This window comes from Tympanuchus pallidicinctus, unplaced genomic scaffold, assembly GCF_026119805.1.
Source record: "Tympanuchus pallidicinctus isolate F22 unplaced genomic scaffold, pur_lepc_1.0 scaffold7, whole genome shotgun sequence".
Taxonomy (NCBI): Eukaryota; Metazoa; Chordata; class Aves; order Galliformes; family Phasianidae; genus Tympanuchus; species Tympanuchus pallidicinctus.
The window spans coordinates 21377599-21398760 of NW_026294791.1; the positions used below are offsets into that span (position 1 = coordinate 21377599).

The following is a 21162-nucleotide window of genomic DNA, read 5'->3' on the forward strand; positions in this document are numbered from 1 at the left end:
CCACAACCTTTAGTTTAAACAAAGTCCTCCTGCCCACAGCTGAGTGGAGATTTACTGGAAGGCAGTTCAGAGGTTATCACCATTGCCTCCCACATCACTCTCCATTGCTGCAGTGCTGCCATTCCTTTAATTCTCACAGTTGCTTTCCTAATCACCACAGATGTCAGAACACTGTGGTGTACAAGGGCTGGGGGTAGCCCTGAACTGGATACACATCCTTTTTTGGATAAAAAACAAAGATCAAGTCATACTGAGTGCCATGTCTGAAATAGTCTTACAGGGATCTTGTTTGCATCATGTATGCAATGTATGTCTTAGATTCATGTCTCTGAGACAGCCATACTCAAGGGGCTATGGAAAACATGCCCTCTACCATCAGTTTTGTTAGACAATAAAAATGAAAACAATGAAAACAAAACTTTCTCTAACTATTTGATTCTTTCAGAGGAATTACCAAATCCAAAATTTCTCCAGTTTCTTCTATCCTAGCTTACAAAAACCTTAAAACTCTGTTCTCACTTTGGGCTATTTCAGTCTGTAACTGTTTCTGAATCACTATCAAACCTTCCTCTCCTTCAGAACAGTCTGTGTATTTCACAAACATTAAAAAAAAAAAGAAAAAAGAAAAAAAAGGGGAAAAACAGGAGGACTCCATGAACCCTTTTTCTATGAAGTTTAAATAAATGCTTTCCTTGTAGTTTTTTATATCACCCACATTACAGCATTGTACTCTAGTAACTATATCAGACAGTAAAAAGAAGACATGGGCAACTTCTGAACGCAAAACATACAATAAAAAGTAAATAGACTTATTAAAGCTTTAAAGATACATAAGAACAGCCAAGTTTGTTTAGAAATAAATACCTTTTTTTTTTTTTTTTTTTTTAAATAAGCTGGAATAATCTGGAGCTTGTGCTGCTGTTAGTAGTTATGATTAACAGCTTTTGTAAAGCTTCATGTTGTATTAATGTAATATTCTGCAAATGGCTGTGCCTTCTTGAAGGGCAATAAGATCTATCAGCAGCTATTCCCATATATTCCCATTATATACAATATAAGGGTTAGATAAGCAATGTATATTGACTGCCTCCCTGCCCATCCTCCAGGAGTTCACTGTAACATTTAGAATGAGCCAGAAATGGACCTCATATCTAACAGCTAAGAACCCAATAAAATGTAACAAATAATACATTTAAACAACCAAACAAAAGAGATGAAACCAACATAGCTCATGTTGACCTAACTTACCATCAACTTCTTTTTGAGAAAAGGATGTGAAAGAGATCAGGGTGGTATTGCTGAGGTAGTTACTTTGCAAAAAGGAGAAGAAAGAAAATGATGATGCTTTCAAATTATAATGTGTGGGAACAAAGGCTATTGTTAGGGAAAAATGCAGGACAGAAGTAAATATCTGAATAGAAAAGGACAGAATTGAATAAGGAGTGGTCCAGGCAGTCTTTGGAAATGAAATGGAAGTAAGTAGCTGATTTTTAACTAACAGGCCTGATGTTATGGTGATGAAACTGGAGAAGGAAATCAGTGCTGCCCTTATTTGAGCAGCAAATTGTAGATAAAATGATGGGTCCAAGCAGAAATGCATGCAAGATTGTATAAAAATAAATGTACAAGAATCAGGTCTAACTAGATAAAAAATTACGGTCTCAAAGAATTGTGGGCTCTGTAATTGGTACACCGCTCAGCAGCATGTTCTTAGCTTTCCATCAACTATAAGAACAAGTAAAAGAAAAATAAAAGGCTTCAACCAACATTTAGAGGTCATTTTGTCCTCTTGCTACTTTGTAAGAACCCACTTAGGCATTCTGTCCTGAACTGCCCTGATCATTATTAGTATACTGTGGTGATATATATGTTTTTTTAGACATTTTTGTAAAAATCACAGTCAACAAGCTTAAGTCAGGCCAGAGAGGACAACCTTCCTCTTGCAATGTGGTAATGCCAAGCCCCATATCAGTTTGAAAGTCATGAAACACATCGTGAATCCTGGCTGGGCTGTCTTACTAAATCCCCCATGAAGTCCAGATTTGGCACCTTCTGACTTCCATCTGTTCAGGACAATGAAAGAGGGACTGCGTGGGCAACATTTTCCTAGCAGAAACGCTGTCATAGCAGCTGTGAAACAGTGGGTCACCTCCTCTTGTGCAGATTTTTGCAAGTGCAGCATACAGACTCTTGTTCATCACTGAAGAAAATGCATAGGTAATGGTGGTGACTTTGCTGAAAAATTTTGTTTTAAAGCTGAGAATTTGATCTATTAAACAGTACTATTGTGCTTTTTGTATTCCTTATAGTTTCCATGGAAATAAATATGAGGCATTACTTTCAGATCAACCTAGTAATTTGCATTGTTTCAGCTGATGTTTTACCTACACTCCACCAGATATATGAGTAACATAAACAGGAAGCTTGAAAATTTTATTCTTTCTGTACCTCAGTATGACCCAAGATTTCTACATAATCACTAGCAAAACATTCAGGAGCCCAGTTCTTTCTCCCTCAGCCTCCCTTAAACTTCAGTTAAGTGCTTGGGAAGACTTACTCTCCTGTATCTAGCCAGTTACTTTATTTTTTTATTTTTTTTTTTCCTCTCTTTTTAAGGACACATTCATTAAAGTCTATTTTCAGTCCTCAATTCAGTGCCACAGATGCTTGTGACACTCCTCAGGGCCAAAATAATTCCTTGAGAGTATGAACCTACATTTGTTCCCTGAAAGAACTGAGAGCAGCTCACAGCTTTTCTTTAACACATAAGCATTGCAGAAGGAAATCTTCTCTTGAGTGTAGTGACCCAGTACAACAGCTTGTGTATAAGAGCGTTTGCCTCCAAGCAAAAGACTCAGTGTCTCTTCAGCTTCAAGACATCCCCCGGTGTTTTGTGTCACTAATCAAAACATTGAATTCAGCTAACTTAAATCCCATTTCTGTCCAATTTTATGTACCTAAGAGCATTTCAGACAGAACAGGCCACATGCTGTCAGACATAAAAGAAAACAGTTATTTTATAATGCAAACAGTTTATATTACTTAGGAGAATAAAATTAAGCTTCTTTATAGATTGCACGACTATAGTTTCAGTTATGAGTTTGCTTTCTGTTTGCTCTGCTCAACTATTAACCCGGTTGCTAGTTTACCGGGTCAGCTAATGCCATTTTGAAATGCATTTCCATGGTAGAAAAAGTGTTACAGCTTCTATTTCTACTTAGCTCCTCAAGTATGAAAACAAATGCTAGAGTAATCAATTAGGGTGGAAAAATTAATGAGGCAGTTAGAAGAGACAGTAGACACACCATTAATTTCTCATTTGACCCATTTGACTCATTTGATGATTTATAGACTTCAGAAAAGGACTGTAGCTAGCCTAAGCCTCGTTTTACTTCTGTAGCAAGTCATTATAGCAGACAGATTTCCCACTGCCTCAAGTGGAGGAACAAATACAGAGAACAAGGAAGTTTTGGCAGGATGAAAAGATACTGGGGCAGAGTGAAGGAACAATGTTTTCTAGGAAGAGACATCTTGTTCAACTGTAGAAGCAGCTGAGAAAGAGAAAAATCAGCTGCATGTAACAAGTGTTTTAATGGAGAAAGACTGCACTTTTCTTTTTTTGAAGTTTTAGAGAGCTCTAACTTCTGAACGCAGCACAGTAAAACTGGCAAGAGAGTGACAGCAGGGTAATTCATTATTTAAGTTATTTTTCATACCAGCCAAAGCAAAGAACAACTTACCTTTGAACTTTTGCCACATAAGTGCATCTGTTTTGCTTAATCTAACAAATGCTTATGAGAAGCACGAAAGTAAACTCTGAATGCAACAAGCTGTGAAAGCCATGCTTAAAAACTGCACCACTGTTGTTACACGGTGTATGACTTCATTTTAATGAAGGAATTTCTATTTGGTACCAAAGCTGGTAGACAAAGGCATTAGATACTAAGTATGACTGTGGTACATATGACAGTTTAGATTTTAGTGATTATAGGAAATTAAAAAGCAAAAAACTATTTGCTATTTCAATTGGCACAGGGAATTCAAACAGGTTCTCATATTGGTTGTCTATATTTCATTGGTCACATACAAAATTAAAGTGTTTCCTCTAGCGCCTCCCATTTCAGTCACTGATTACAAAGTTAATCTTTAGGCTTTGGTTTTCATTGTGCAATTCAGAGGCTGTAAAGGAGTATATGCGTTTTTGTTTATGTTTATGCGTTTAAGACTAACATTTGAAACTTAGCTGGAGTTCAACAAATGTAACACTCAAATGTTACAGACTGATGTCACTCAGAACAGTTACCAACACAGAGAAGTATTTTGCTTGGGAAAAAACACAAGTAAGACAGGATTTTTGTATTTAATCTTGAATTAACCTACAGGTGGAAGTTAGAATAGAAAAACAACAACAAAAGTTGAGATGGTAAGGAAGGTGGGACAGACAGCTACAGTGAGGAGCTACAAGACAGAAATATTTTCAGAGCTAAATCAACTCAATTTGAAATCAAGCTTTTAGCTCACATAAGAAGGAAGGGAAAAGAAAGAAAGAAAGAAAAAGCAAAATTCTACAATTTTACAGTCATCACATAGCCAAACGCTAAAAGCATAAGTTGAAGACTACACTAAAAAGCTACAGAAAACAATGACAAAGAAAGGTGCAAACAAACGCATATAAGTAAGAAGCATTTGATTGATGCTGGTTCCCATAGAAAACAGAACTGTACTTTAGACTTACACAGATCTACTGCTGAAAGAAGTAGGTCTTCCCTACCTTATGTCTTGTTATACTGCCTCACTACTGCTCTGCAGTAGCTGCATCTTTTGCCAGCACATATGTCGAACTTGGTTTTAGGAAACTTATGGAAATGAAAACTAACCCAGAAAATAATTTTTTAAAAAAGGTTATTTTTCAGCTGCTTGTGTTCCAGGCTTTGTGGGGGTGGGAATAAGTAGCCAGGGAAAGAATAAATACATATAACCCCTTTCATAGCTCTGCCTATTTGTAAGGCCCATCAAGCTGAAGTCTAGGTAATAAAAGGAAATCATTTAAAAATGGATTCCGGGCACTGCTAAAGAATCTCAGCTACTTCCTGAGTATCCCTGTGAATGGATTACACTGGAAGTATGGAAGAACTTCATCTGCTTGAGAGGCTTCAGTCGTTTGGTAGATTGACAAGGTCAAACTCATGGGTAGGTGGGCCCCTTCTGTTGGGAGTCAGCCACGTCAGCTGCACAACTGTGCATCTAAACAACCCAGCTTCCCTCGATATTTATGGGGCCTGTGCCAACACTCCTGAAATTCAAAACAAAAACTCAAATTATAGAAAGTGCAAACCAATCAATGTCTTATCGTGTTTGCACCTTAAATTTCAAAAGAATTGACACAAAACAGCATCAGCCATGTATCACAGTACTATAGAATAGCTGGAATTGGAAGGGACCACCAAGGATCATCGAGTCCAACTCCTGGTTCCAAACAGAACTGCCTGCACAGCAGTCCACGTATCTGAGAGTGGCGTCCAAATGCTCCTTGAACTCTGGCACTTGGGGCTGTGCCCACTGCCCTGGGCAGCCTGCTCCAAGCCCAAGGCTCTCCGGCACAGAACATTTCTCTAACTCACACCTGATCACCCTGATGCTGTTCCATGCCGTTCCCTCAGTGCCTGTCACTGTCACCAGAAAGCAGAGCTCAGTGCTCCCCCTCCACTCCCTGCGAGGAACTATAGGCTGCCACGAAAGCCTTCCCTTGCAGCTCCTCTGCTCTGGGCTGAGCAAACCCAAGGGTCTCAGTGTTCCTCATATACCTTGTCCTCCATACCCTTCACCATATTTGTACCCCTCCTTTGGATGCTTTCTAATAGTTCTACGTCTTTCTTATGCTGTGGTATCCAAACTGCACAATGATTGAGGTGAGGCCACATAGAGCACAGCAGGACAGCCCCTTCCATCACCCGGTGGCAGTACTGGGAACCCTTTGGCCACCAGAGCACACTGCTGGCTCAGTTCTGTTTTCATACCAGCCAGAACTGCAGATCCCTTTCTTTGGAGCTGCGCTCCAGCCTCTCAACCCAAAGCCTGTGTACATATCCAGGGTCGTTCTGTGCCAGGTCCAGAATCCCCCACTTGCTCATATTAACTTCATGAAATTGGCAATTGCTGAGCTGCCTGCTTTGTAAAAATCTCTCTGCAAGGCATCTCTACGGAGGGGCTCAATGGCTACTCTCAATTTAGTGTCCTTCACAATAATGAAAACAATAAGGAAGGCTGGCCCTGCAGACACCCACCTGTATCCGGATAGGAGCCTGATGTAGTCCTCTGAGCCTGCCTGCCACCAAGCCGTGCCTGCTAGAACAAAGAGGAGCAGGAGACAAAGCTATGGCAGAACCAGCAGGCCTTCAGCAACGTGGGGTCTGCAGAGAGGATCCTTAAAGGCAGCACGTGAAAAAAGAACGAAATACAAGAAAGAACGACCTATCATAACAAAACACCCAGAGACTGAACAATCTTTACTTCGACGTTTGGGGCCTATGGAAAGGTACTTCCGAGGCAGCCTCAGGTGGTACCGAACGCGGCAGCTGTCGGTGCAGGTACCGAGCAACGCCCGGGGCATGAAGGCGCCCTCCGGGAGCCCGGCACAGGTGCGGCGCGGCACCTCCTGCGTCCCGGGGGCGAGCAGCCCCCCACTCTGCACGCAGCCGACGGCCCTTCTATTGGCCGGCAGGCAGAGGTTCCCGCACCGTCACCGGAGCACGCTAACGAACGCCCGCCCTATTGGCTGGCCGGCCCGCGGCGGCTCCGAACAATATTTGCATGGCGCTGGACCGCTCTTTGTTGTCAACCGCGGCGGGCGGGCGGTGCGCGCGCGCTCGCGCGTTGTGGGTGGGCGCGCGCCGCCGCCGCCCGCCCGCCACCTGTCCGCCCCGCCGCGCGAGGCGGAACTTTCAACCCGGCGGCCGGTAACGGCCCCGCGGCGCGTGTGGGGCGCGGCGACCGCCTCGGGCGTCCGGGGACCGCCGGCCCCGATCCGGCACCGCCGCCGTGCCGCGCCGCTCCGTCCCCGGAGCCGCGGACCGGCGCCCGGGAGCGATCGGCGCTCCGCGGGTCGGTCCGCCTCCGCCGGGCAGGATGGTGGACTTGGACAGCGAGGTCCCCCCGCTGCCGCCGCGGTACCGCTTTCGAGATCTGCTGCTGGGTGACCAGGGCTGGCAGAGCGACGACAGGTGAGCGGCGCGGCGGAGCGACGGAGGGCCGGGCCGGCGGGGGGCGGCGAGGCGCGGCCCTGCTCTGGGGGCTCCGCGCCCGGGCAAACTTTCCAGGGGAAGAAAGTGGGCCGGAGGAGCGGGCGGGATGCGGGACCGGCCGCGGGGGAACGCGCCGAGCCGCGCTTCGGCTGCTCCGGGAGCGGCGCTATTGTCCGACACGCGGCTCCCGCCCGGCGTTCTCTTTCCGCGCAGCGATTCAGGCTGGGATGGCCATTGCCTTTATCTGGTTGTGAATCGTTGCGAGGATTAAAGACAACAAACCGATGGTGCACCAAGGCGTGCTTCGTTTCCAGGCACTAAGTAGCGTTGGTGATCACCGGCACCGCGGTGCCGCTATGTGACCGCGCGACCTGCCGTGCCAGCGAGCGATTCACTCACAGCGCCTGCAGAACCGCGTGAGATCTGCTTTGCAGTAAGAATTCCCTATGGTTAAATGGCAGAAAAGCCTGCTTGTCTGTAATGCTATGTTGAACCGATTTTAATTCAATACAGTTGTACTGCCAGGGTGAGTCATGCTTGAACTCAGCAGCCAGAAACTTTGATTTTAATGCTGATCTACTCTTGCAATTTTAGCTCCTTTCCTAAATAAATAATAATAGTAAAAGACCTCTCATTGCTCACAAGTTCACATAAAAGCAAAATTTGGTATTTTCTTTATGACAGTGCGGTATACAATGAAGTAATTAAACAAATTCCATTTACCCAGACAGTTATGAAATGGTGAACGATGTCTTAAGATAGTCATGAAAACATGGTGGTGGCTGGAAATGATGGCATTGCATGCTGTATTAGTTCAGTGCAAGGGAGTTACTGGATTTATCAAAGCATGGTTATATATTTTAAATACTAATTAAATTATAAGCGTATTCTGTGCACATAATTTTATGATGACAGCATTCTTTGAGGACTTTAGAAAAAGTAGATAATATGCCTCCTTTTTATTTTTGACTGGAATAGGAAAAAAGCCCACAACCTTTCTTTATTAACTGTTTGTTTATTTAGCTAAGATTGTGATGGCTAACAAAAATAAAATACTCTCTGTGCCACTCTTCGGACCACTCTGTGGATTAAAACTTCTGCCATCTCTAGTTCAAACTTCTGTTTGACTTGCTTTCCTAAACTTCATAACGTTACCTTCTGTGGAGCAAGCATGGGGCTGATCTCACACTGGAAATTGTGTATAAGCAACTATAAACCATAGCATGGAAATTCCTACTGCAAGTCTACGTCTGCTTAATGAAATATATATATAAATCCTTGGAAAATACCGATAGCACAACTATAGCGTAACAGCATTACAGAGCATGATTATTATTGGAAAACTACACCAACAGGCTAGTGGAATATGAATAGTTAATAGTTTAATTATTTTGTTAACATCCATGAATGAAATAACCATCTCTGGTCACATCTGAAATATAAATTATGAAGCCAGGACCGAAAAGAGCAGAAATGGCCTTCCAGAACTTCAGCTATTGCTCTCTGTTAGGTCTGGACACAGCTGCAGCATGGGGGGGAAGGCTGTGCAGTTGGCTCTACTTTGCATGAGGCTGTCATAGCAGCACTCTTCTCCTCCAGTGCTGCAAGTTACCATAGCAGTCTCCAGACACTTGCTTTCTGTTATCTGAACAAAGTCCGTTCTTAAAAAAAGAAAGAAAAAAAAAATCTGAGTTTTTATTTGCCCATCTTACGATATGGTCATATTGAGATTGTTTTTGTTTGTTCTCTAGTAGAGGAGATCACTTAATACTAAAATATTACTGCAATCCCACTGCTGATATTTTGTTACTATCCAGTATACCAAAAGCATACTCTGTATAAAAATATGCCCATATATTTTTAATATTAGACACTTTCAGGCAATACTTTATTAAAGAGGCTAAAGACCCGTGAGGACTTTTAACAAAGTTTGAAATGGTTCACCACAGGATTGATATTACATGAGTATGACAATGTTTTTTTTTTTTTTTTTTTCTTTGTGACCTTACATAAGCGACCCAGGTTTGTGTTTGGTGAAGCACATTTCTTGTATTCTCTTCTAATTAGCACGTAATACAGATATTGCCAAAGGTTGTGCTTTACACCGTCTTCAACTGAATAGACATTAACTATGACTGGAATACCTGAAAAGTATAATACAGTTGAAGTAGCCTTATAACATGGCTGCACAAAGGCATGTGATCAATATGGCTCATTTTCAGAGGTTACTAGCCATTGGTCAAGATCCTGGAAATAATTTTTTGCATGTTTCCAGTTCACTGAAACTTCATTCTTCTAATTGCTTTTGACTCCTGCGCACAGATTGATACCAACGATTTCCACCTGTGATTGATAAACCTCAGGCCTGCTACATCTGAACTCTTAATTTGCTGTTTTAGGCTCATTCCTTTCAAGGGGAGAATTTGATCAGATATTTATTTTAAATCATTCTATTTGCTTATAAAATGCACGCACAAAGTTCTTTGCTGAAAGTAACGGGACTCTGATTAGGGAAAATTGTTGTTACCTCTGTCTCTGTCTGCAGATAGACTTCTAAACGCCATTTTCTCACTAGGATTGCTCTTCCAGTAAAACTTCAGTCCCCATTTGGCTATTCACATTTCATATGGAAAAAAAATATTAATTTACTCAGATCTTTTTGTGTTGTTTTATTTATTTATTTTTTAAGTAGAGGCACTCACAATCCTGTCGCCATGTAAAATATTTAAATACTTTGGAACGTATGTGAATACTCTGGACATATGTGGAAGCTTTTCACATATGTCCAGATGGGAGAGCAGGTGAAAGCCCAGCACAGTGGCTGAAGTACACAGGTGCCACACAATTATTTCTGCAGCAGGTGCTTTCATTGTTCTGGCCATGGAAATGATCCAACCACTGGACCATGGGTGATAAGACTGAATAACTGACTTTATCACTAATTATGTAAATATCACTAATATCCCTTGGTGAAATTTTGCCTTCGCTCTTGAAAATAACTGAAACTGAAGTAAATTCTTTGATTAGTGGATATTCTTAGGTGTTTTTCTTTACCATCATAATACAGTCTGGCTGCCTGGGAAGGGAGCAGGAGTAAAGGGATAACTCGGGGATTATCTCGGCAGCAGCCATTCACCCATCAGTTCAGTAAGATTTCACTGAAGCACAACTGTAACAGTAAGTTGCATAACACATAGTTTCAGCTTTCATAAGCCTACTGATAATCAATTATCAGTCTTACCAGCTGAGTTGAAGAGCATCAGAAACAAAAGTAGAAAATATCCTTATAAGTGAATCACAGTGAAAACCTGATGTGGTTTAAATCCGGCAAATAATTTGCTTCAAAGAACTGGAAAAGATATTAACTTCAGGCTCCCGAGTCAACTTTCAAAAAAGCTGTTTGGAAAACAGAAAATATATTGTTTCATCTGTGTACTCACTAGATACTTCAAAAAAAGCCAAAGCAGATAAATAGAAGCAAAAAGAATTCCAAGTTAAAAATAATAATTAAAAAAAAAAAAGCATTTACATTCTGTTGGTATGAGTGCTTTCTTAGTAAGGTCAGTCATAAGTTCAGTGTTTAAGTAACACGTAGAGTCAAGAATGTTACTCACCACTGTGATTGCTTACACTAGTGACCTGTTTGGATCTCTGCTGCATGCTTTTGGCTATCACCAGGTAGCCAAAACAGTTTGAGCAGCGTCCAGGAGGGGTCTGGCATTTAGAATGTCCAAGGAAACACTCCCACACAGTGTGTATATAGGGCATTCTTTGTCATTTCATGTCAGTGTCAGTGCCTGGGCCCATTGTCTTACTGCTAAAGATGTACCCAGAATGGATCACTGTCATTTTATTGTGGAAATAACATCTACCCTTGAATGTTACACACTGCTTTTCCTATTTCTGCTACTAAATCTTTTTTTTTTTTTTTTTTTTTTTTTTTTTTTTTTAAGTTGCCTGTGTTTCCTGCAAGTCACACATTCATTTTACATATATATGGCAGCTCTGCTACAGGGAGGTCCAAGTATAACTAGCAGCCACATTCATACCTGGGTCTTCTTTCTCAAACACACTGTATAGCCTTAAACTGAAGGCAATAAGTGTGTTAAACACCTTTATTGTTATAATTCCTTTCCCTCAATATTTTAGAGACAGAAAAGGAAAAAATGCATGGATGTTTTAAAAATGTGCAGCAGGAGATTCTGTTGACCTCAAAAATATAACATTTTGTTTTTACTATCTTTTACACTTCAAATCCCTCTGGGTTTCTGCAAGATTAAGCAGAATGTTGGATTTTCTTTGGTCCTTGTATACCAATGTAAATTTCATAAATACTGAATATTTCTAGCAATATGAATGAAGAGACCACAGGGTACACATTAGAGCATTGAATTAATACAGTCTGTCATTTGAACTGCTATACTATACACAAGAGTTTATAGTCAAAAACATTTTTTATATTACTATAAATTTTACTGCCTGTTGGATTTCCAAGTTACACGGAGAAGTAAAATGCTCAAGAAAGAATCACTGTGACTATGCTGCTCCAAAATCACATACCAAAAGAGTAAATAAAAGAGAACACTGAACCTTGATGCATTTTGTAACTTTCACACTCAAAGCATCAGATTTCATAATTTCCATATGCTGTTCCACTAAGTGTTTACAATTTCACAGTCAGAGAAAAAAATTTACATTTCTCAGTTCTGCATTTTTCTTTTCTATACCTAAGTAAGAAGAGACACTAGCTGGTACTGGGAACACATTTCAAATACTGCTCCTGTACCAAGGATGAAGATTTGAGTCATTTTGCTATAGCATATACTTTAATAATAAAACCATGCAGGCAAGCATTAGCTTTGTTACATTGGCTACTGAATGGATTAAATTAAAACCAGATTTCCTTTCTAATCTGCTTACCACTTAAATCAACATTACCACCTATCTGGAAAGAGATCCAGACATTGCAGCACTTCCACACACCACTTGGAGAACTGTTGCTGTCACTTGACTCACTACTTTCAAGGAACAGCTCCTCTTGTAAACCTCAGAAGGCACAGTGCATATTATGGAGTAGTGCCCTCCTTTGTCTTACTTTTTGGAAGTCACCTGAGATTATTCAACTAAGAGGGTTTAAAAGCTCACCCATTTCTGAATCAAGTGACTTAAGATATCTGACCCTCGATTCAAATCACGTGAAAATTCTGCACCTCCTCAGAAGATTCTGTTATGATTTCTTCAAAATAAACCCCCCTATTTCCTTCAATTTGACCTCTTCATTTTGGAAAATGTATTGAGTTCTTCCATTTAACACAGATCACAATGTAAAAGATCTTATGCAAATAAAAACAAATCCAGATATATTTGGCAATATAAGTAATTTTTCAAAGCAATTCAGCAATTTAGAATCCTAAATTCTGTTTCAGAAGCTTGATTTTGACTGAAACCACTTAAGATTCGAATGGTCTAATTGACTAAGAAAGTAAACAGTTCCATGGCAACTGTGGTGAGACTCTGCACAGAGGTATTTGGAAAGTTTGAGTTGCCCAAAGACCTGAAAAAAAATGGCTGCATGTTAATAATAATTAAAAAATAAAGAAAAATACTAACATTTCAAAACCACTGCATCAGCCACATTTAGAGGTCTATATTTATACTTCAGGTAGCAGGTTTAGGAGCACAGTTCTCATAGAAAAATTCGTATTTCAGAACTCACTTTCCGTCTCAACTAATTGTTGGATTAAGTCCCTTTTTTAGTTAATCTTACAGGTAAAAGGAGGAATGAACTTTCTTATGTGGAAGAGGTGAAGAGGAAGCAATACTCCACAAAAGGTGGTTCTGTCAGTTTATACGTGTTTTAGCATCATTCTTACAACAACAGCAGAAACAAAGATGTATTATTTCTACAGTTCACTTCATCTAGCACAAATTGGAATTGGGGAAAAGATAAAAAGATAAGAGAAACAGTTCCTTGTTATATCTGTACTTGCCCTAGAAAGACCTCAATGGTGAACATCTGCAGAAGTTTTCTGGTGCAGAAAAAGTTTAAGTAACTCAGCTTCAAAACTCTGAAAGAGTTTTTATTCTTAATTTTTTAAATTTTTATTGTCTTCTCCTGGCCAAGTTTGTAAATGTGCTTGGTACTTCAATTATTACTTAATTATACACTTAATACTCAAAAGCTCTTATTTTTCCATCTAGAACCTTTATCCGTACTACTTTACATCTGGCAGACACTACAGTATTCCGTGGGGAACTGATCAGTTCCTTCCCAAATGTTCTCTCTCTTAATTTTATGATTATTATAAATCATAATCATTGGCTATGATAGAATAACAGTAAATTTCTGTGTTGCTGTGATTACTGTCAGAATGATTCTTTTATAACAAATGGTAGCATTGGTTTCTATTGCCTCCTATTTTCCTGTGAGTCATGTGGAACATCCCAAATGTCTGAAGCTTCAAAACACTTATTATGAAGATTTTTTTTAAACATCTTAGTGCTATACATCAAGTTCCTAGACTGGAAATTTGTCGTGTACTAGAAGTGAAGAATTGAAGGCTATGGTACGTGCACTCTATCCAGTGACTTGTTCTAGTCCATTAAATCCTTTAAAATGAATATCGTTCAACTACTGCAAAAGTTCTGCAGCACAGAAGATTTGGTGCAGAATGCCTTAAAGATTCCAGCCTCCTCCACACAGTCATCTACTAATTATGTTATCAGTTAACTTCCCGGTGGGAAGTATCAGTAAAACAGAAACACTCATTAAGAGATAAAAACAGTGATATTACTATTTACTGACAAGCATCCCTTGAGGGACAAATTCTGTCTCCATATATAGAGATGTCTATGAGGCAGTGCTGTAGATCTGTGGTGGAAATCCAATCACTAAATCTCATATCATTCTGCTTGACTTTATTGAGTATCAAGCCATGGTAGATGAGGAAGAAGGCATTAGGTTATAACTAGTCAGTGCCGGACAAGTTATCTACTGAGTTAAGAACAAGAAAAAAAAATTAACTCTCAGGCAGGGAGTTTAGCCATTAGTTACTGGAAACGTAACAGCTGGACAAGGATCATATGCCTGTAGGAGCAATTTACAAGATTTGAGCAGCAGTCCTAGCTATAGATTAGCCCTGCCAGGAAAGTCTTCCCCTGTCTCCTAGATACTGTATTCTGAGTCAAAGTGCTTTCTGCAAGGAAAAGAGTTTGTGCTTTAGCTTTTTACAGTGTTAGAGTTAACGCCACTTGTATTTCAAGTATCTTTAAGTTACAGAGCTCCTTCAAAATATAGTGATTATTGAGATATTTAATAAGGAGTAAACATTTTAAAACAGCCTCTGTATTATTCTAAATAGCCATGTTGTTCTAGGGGGGTTTAATGTCTTCCTCACTTTGTTTTTTCTTCCCCGGGTGACTAGAAAAGACTTAAGCACAGATAAAAGCAGCGTTAATCCAAATCTGAAACAAATACAAATGGGAAAAATGTTAAGCTGAGACTGGAACACTGCTTTATATTTGCTCTTTATGTGACAGCATCTGTTAATGCACAACATCCCCTTACTCCAGAAGGGGTTTGGTTTCCCATACTCACATTGAAATGAAGTAAGGGCATTGGTTACTTATTACTACTGCCTTGCAATTCTTCCTGTCAAGCACAGCCAGCTCTAGCAAAGATGGTATGAAGACTACCCTCTATATTTAACTGAATGCACCCTTTTGAAAAGTAAGCAAACTCTGTTTCCACTGTGTATAACAATTTTGTATTTGATTAGTGGTGTAACAGCCAGACAGATCAGCACAGAGGAATGGTGATACAGGAAATGTACTGACAAAGAGACTAGCATGATAGAAGGGTATTACAAAGAAAACTACAAAGAAAAAGCACTCACCCATCTCTAAACATCTAGGCTCAGGAGGAAAACTCCAGAAGAGGGCAGAGGGGGGGGGCATCTCCAGCAAGAGATCCTTCCCTACTACCAGTCAGCCCTTAAATGTGCTCTGAGAGGTGCAGCCAGTCTCCATCCCTTCTGATCACACAGCTGAATTTCCTTCACCCATGCTCCCAGGGCTGACCAGATCCTTTCCCCAGGTGATCAATCAGTGGTTCAGGCTGTGACTCAACAGTTCTCATACAAGTGTTTTAATCAGATATATGAACTATTATTTAAAAGATGTTTTTGTAGTTACTACCTGGTTTTTAATTACTGTTTTGTTCTCTCAGTAATCATTAAAAAAAAAAACAAAAAAAAGACAATACAGACACACAGTGTAGCAAAATATTTTGTAGTACACAAACATTAATTAACTGACTGATTAATTTAGCTAATCTCACACAAAAACCCCCATACATTTAAAGTGCACTGGATTTTAAGGGCCAGATTAGTTTTTGCTTCTGATTTTTTCCCCTAATTTGGCAATTTACAGATTATAGTCTGGAGGAAAAAAAAACACACAACAAAAAACCTCACAAAGTAAGATGAATGCTGTATTATAAATTTTTTTAATACGACAAACTGTAGCAATTAACTATTCATGAAAACTTGAACAAGGTGATTTTTGTGCTGTTTAACCAACTCAAGTGGTCATTCAAACAGGTTTAATGCAACCTTGGCATGGCATTTCACGTTAGGAAGAATGAGTTGGGCCACTAGAAATGCTTCAGAGTAAAGCATCTCTGAGGATATCAGTAGGGATGTCTGAGAAATGGTAGAAAGGGAGTTTTTGTGAGCCAGTCTTGTGACATGCACCATGGGCTAATCTTAGACTTGTGGAGTGGCGATGTTGAAGAGCTGGAGTTGTCTAACAATCTGCTGCTACTTCTCTTTGGGCTATGGTGACCTGTGGGTTTAGAAATTCCTTTCCTTTCTAGGAATGGCAGTGCCACTTTACATGGACAGAAATGTTCATATGAAAAGAAGAAAGAGTTGAAAGTACTGTTATGCCTTCTTGTATTACCCTAGGCATTTGACAATTCATTATCAGACCTCCTTATGTTAATACAGTTGATCCATAAACACACCTCTGCTCATTGTATGCAGGTATTCCACCTATTACTAACTGCTCTGCCTTAAGATCTATATAAAGCATAAGAACAAGATGATAGAACAAAACCTATTCGAACCCATCTCAGCAATACAGTTAGCTGAAAAAATCTTAAGTAATGTGACCCTCACTAAAGCCACCGAACTTTGAAATATCTGCCTTCATTTGGGAGGTTATAGTTTACATTGAACAAGCCACTTTTCCAAAGGCACCTGCTAACTCATTTTGTAAAAACATCTAAAGCACATCATGGAATTTTGAGATTATTTAAAAAATAAAATACCGGGCACAGAATTCTACCAGGTAATCTACTGATGAGCAGCACTTTTACACTGAAGTGCTTAATCATTGCACTACATTGTGAAAGTGCTATTTAACTAGAATAAAAAATATAGAATAAACTGCTAAAATATTGTGAAAACATATTTTAAAGTTTTCTTAATCTAAGAAAAAGCCAATTAAAAACCATACCTTATGTATGTGTAATAGAAAGTGTAATAGCTCACTCTAAGGAGGATGAGATTTACATGAAATCTGTAGTTACACTGTACCTTCTTGGCTGTGAAGAACAGTATCAGACAGGCGACATCTAAGATACCAGTGACATTCATTTGTTCTATTCTGTGTTCAGAGTTTGTGAGTCGTAATTCCTTAAAGTATATAAATAAACACTCTTTTTGTGGGGAAAAAAAAAAAAAGAAGCATGCAGTAGAGACTGAAAAGTTATCAATATAGACCAATTTCCTTTTACACATAAACACAAATCACAGATTTGTGACAACTGCTCTATGCCTTATGAGGTACTAGGATGGAATATTAGCCTACAGTGACAGTAAGTAGCCATAGTCTCATTAACTCGTTATATGATGCAGGATTTCACTTGCATGCAAGTGAAGGGAATGAGGGTCTTTGTAAAACTAATCGTTGAATTTTTTACTTTTTCATTCCCAGTCCTACCCTTTTCAATAGTTCTTCAGTTAAGACAAATGTTTATTGTAACAAATGAAGTCATTAAATCTTTATCTTCTTTTATATATTTAATAATAAATTCTTAATAGGAAAGACTATTTTTTTCCTATTTTTTTCTCAATACCAAGCAAAGTGTTATCCTCATCTCTTGGAATCCTCAATGTTCTTGTTTTTTAAAAATAAAAGAAGCAAACCAAAACAAACCACAGAAACTATCTAGAAAGCATTTCCAGATGAGGGCCCAAAGGAAACTTCATTCAGATTAACAACTGATGTTTTGCCTTTTCTTCGGTGTGAGTATTCAAAGTATTTATTTGGCAGTCTTTTATTTATCAGTTCTCCTGTGAGGATACCAAGTACTTCGCTTACTGATAAGTATATACTTACACACAATTGATAGAGCAGACAAAAATGCATTTAAAATTATCACTTGCAAGTTAGGTTGCAATTGAAGCAATAGAAAAACCACAATAGAAAACAGAAAAATAAGAGTAAATCATTAGCAACTTTGTATTGTGCAGCTACATTTATCTGAGTACCTGGTACATACATATACATATATATATATAGGAATATACAATATTCTGACAGCCTGTTTCTACTGTTTTCCCTCCTCAGAGCCAAAGTGGCTCACTCTATACCTGAAGTTTATGTCTATCCTGTTAGACTACAAAACATTTTTATCACTTCTGTGGCCATATGTACAGCAGTCACTCTTGTCAATGCTGATGAACACACTTCTGTCTATATAATACCATGTCACACCACACAGAGAGAATTGAGATATATGGATTTATTATTTCTTTGCACTGCAACTGACTATGTGCATAAGTGTTGAAATACTTATTCAGCACTACTGATTATTTTAGTGTGCTTATTGTTTGGGTTCAAGACCAATGATGATTAATTCTATCTTGCTTAGGCTACTTCTACTTTATAAGTGCAAAAAATCCTCTGCTTTTGTACATTTGTAAGAAGTTACCTGGCTTATTCTATTAGGATTCTCTCAGTTCTAGCTCCAGGTAGAATACATATTCTTTTATGACAAAGGACTGCATGTTATTTTATTCTTCAAGTTATATCACTTTCCTACTCAGTTTTTTCTTTCATCTTTGATTTTCAACCTAATCTACTTCTATTTAAAAAAATTATTAAAAAAAAAATAAAAATGATGGTATATTTCTATGCTTCTTTGGCCACAGTGGCATTGTTATTGTACCTTCTTTCCTGAAGAAAATGTCTCCTGTGAGGACAGGTTCTCATTTTGTATTACAGCAACCTTTTTGGGTTGCTTACTTTTTCTTATATATATTATTATTATTATTGCAGCATCAGTCTCCATAGAACCTTTCTAAATGACTTAAAAAAAATTAAGTACATGATGTTCACTTCAGACTTCTCCCTTATCTATCTCTTCCAATTATCTCATAATGGAGCAGAGTGCTACAGCTCATATTCTATTTATATCTGTCATTTGCTCTGCTCTTAGTTTGTTCCTAGCCTAAATCCAACTTGAAGGTCTTGGCATGGGTGCCATTTGTTCTTTTTCATCTCCCACCAACATGCACTGGTACTTGTATTTTTATCAATCCTAACATATGCTATAAACATTTTTGCTGTTGTTTTGTTAGCTTTTTGCCATGATTTTATTTAGCTGCCATTTTTTAATCTTTACTTTTCACCCTAATGTGGTGGTTACAACTTTATGTCTGGTTACAATTCCAATTTTTAGGTTACAGACAATTTGTTGTCTACCATTGTGGATGTGGCTTATGCAATTCTAAAGAAACTAAAATCACTGCAAGCTGAGAATTATCTCCCATCCTTTTAAGATACTAACACTTTCTCCAACTTGAGTAACTATAGTACAGAATAGCATCTTTTTGACTACTGTATATATATATATAATTTTTTTAAAAAAACAAGGCATTCTTAGGAATTCATAAAGAGAAGAATAAGAAAATACATAAAAATCTGCTTTTGAACTTCATATACATTTGCCTTGTATTTTTATTATTAACTATATTTATATGAAATCCTGAGACCTTGAATCTAGGACAAACCATTGTAGAAAAGCCCTTTAGGGAAATAGAAGAGCATATGACTCCCATTTCAAGAGGAATGTGTCAGAAGTCAAGCAATTTGCAGCAAGTAGATGGAACACAGGACCAGAGTGTCCTGATCAAATATAGATCAAACAATGAAGAGTTCAGCATACTGAACTGCCTCCTAATCCTGAAGGCATGCTAAAGACTGATACTTAAGAAGCACTTATACTGTTTGAAGACAAAGATGAAAATAGAACTACTGAAGGAAAAAAGCAAGTTTACAGAAGTAACTGGAAAGCTGCTTCCCTCCAGACAGCACAGTGGCTTAGCAGCCTTCATGTAGTAGCTATGTATTTGTGCAGGTAGAGTAGGATGGGAGGGTTCAGCTCTTTGCTGTGGGTAGCTATTACTACGCCAGTACTAACTTAATGAAAAAAGATAACCCATAAAACTCTCCTCCTGGGAATACCATAGTTATACATCCTCTTACTTGCACTTCTTTCACAGTTGTATCTATGAATGAAAAATAATCCATTTTGATTTTAAGAACCCTACAAACTTGAATAGGTAGCTATATCAAGCTTCATTTTAGCAAGCTAGCAAATTATACTGTTGTTTCAGTTGGCTATGAATTCATACAGCTGACGTTGAACATTATAAGCTTTTAACCCTATTAACGAGAGATAAAATTTCTCATAATATTAATCTTATACTGGTAGTATTTGACTCTGCTCAACTAGTTTTCTCTAAAAATCAAAGACTGCCTAGTTTGTTAATCACAGATTAAACTGGTGTGATTGGTCAGTTACTTAGCAGAGAGTAGTAGGTGATAAGAGACAAAGTATAAGAACAGAGCAAGTTAACACACTGAGTCTTGTTCTAAGATCATTCCGGTAGATCTCTTTTCTGATTCTTCCCTCAGTGAACTTACTCCATTCTCACATATATTTCTATATTGTCTCCATTTTGTTCTTATGATCAATATAGTTACAGAAACAGGTTTTTTTTTCTAATGATTCTGTAAGTTACCCTGAACTGCAAATGTGTATATATTTTTCATTTATGAATACACTTGGCTGCTTTCAGATTCAGATAGCTGGAACTGATAGTAGTAGACTTGGATGCGCAGTACAAGCACACCCTCATGTCCCAGACAGCTCTGCACTGTCAGGCCTCTGTCAGCAGCCCTTTCTTTGTAGTACAAACTGGCATCAAAGGCCAATGCTTGAGCCTCTTCCCTTTCAGAGCTGCTAATCCCTGCTCTGCAAATTACAGAAGAAAATTAAGATCCTACTCTGTTCCCTCAGTTTGAGCCCCGCATGATGTCAAGTAGCTATCAGCTACATTATAGTCCTGAGCATCTGCTTCTATCAGCCATAGCTTTCTCTTGTGTTAACTGTAGTCTGTGCCTTCTATGTAACAATTGTTTCTCTCTCTTTTTTTCTTAAATTCACAACTGGATAAATCTCAGTCCTGTCATTTGGCCTTTAAAATTACTATTGCAATAGAGGTTTAGACTGTCACTTAAATTCAATTGCACTATATAGCACCTGTTAAATAAATGTCATTTTTCCGGACATAACTATCTTAGCAGCCCTACCTGTTATTTATGTTACATCACTGCATAGATGTACACATGAATTCACCTTCCACTCAGCATAAAATTCACCCTACTTTCCTTGTGCTGTATAAACTCTTGTGAATGAGTCTACTACTCAAGGCCCTGGAGAGCAGCACTGGCACTTACTCCACACTGAGCCTTTTTTGGAGAGGATTAGAAGGTGACAAACCAGACTGTGTTGACAGCTGGGGGTGGCAAGAGAGAACTTCAGGGATTAGGGATGAAAGAAGAGTAA

At 38.9% G+C, this 21162-nt stretch overlaps 1 protein-coding gene and 1 long non-coding RNA gene across 8 annotated transcripts in view; one reads left to right on the top strand and one right to left on the bottom strand.

The window, feature by feature from the left end:
- The first annotated feature begins 7015 nt into the window (after window positions 1–7015).
- KCNT2 (potassium sodium-activated channel subfamily T member 2) overlaps window positions 7016–21162 on the top strand; it is a 143480-nt gene continuing 129333 nt past the window's right edge. For 4 of the 7 annotated variants that reach the window (XR_008202461.1, XM_052667067.1, XM_052667069.1 and 1 more), the window contains exon 1: window positions 7021–7220. Coding sequence is in view for 6 of the 7 variants with exons in the window: in XM_052667067.1 (XP_052523027.1) it covers window positions 7126–7220 (95 nt within the window). In the remaining variant the exon portion in view is untranslated. Of the gene's footprint in view, window positions 7221–21162 lie in introns of all 7 variants that reach the window. The other 3 variants (XM_052667073.1, XM_052667072.1, XM_052667068.1) reach the window with 3 other exon arrangements.
- Window positions 8633–15224, bottom strand: LOC128072850 (uncharacterized). The gene is made up of 4 exons (XR_008202462.1): window positions 15137–15224; window positions 10483–10637; window positions 9769–9852; window positions 8633–8902 (listed from the first exon to the last, which is right to left on the bottom strand). It is a non-coding gene; the product is annotated as an uncharacterized LOC128072850 (long non-coding RNA).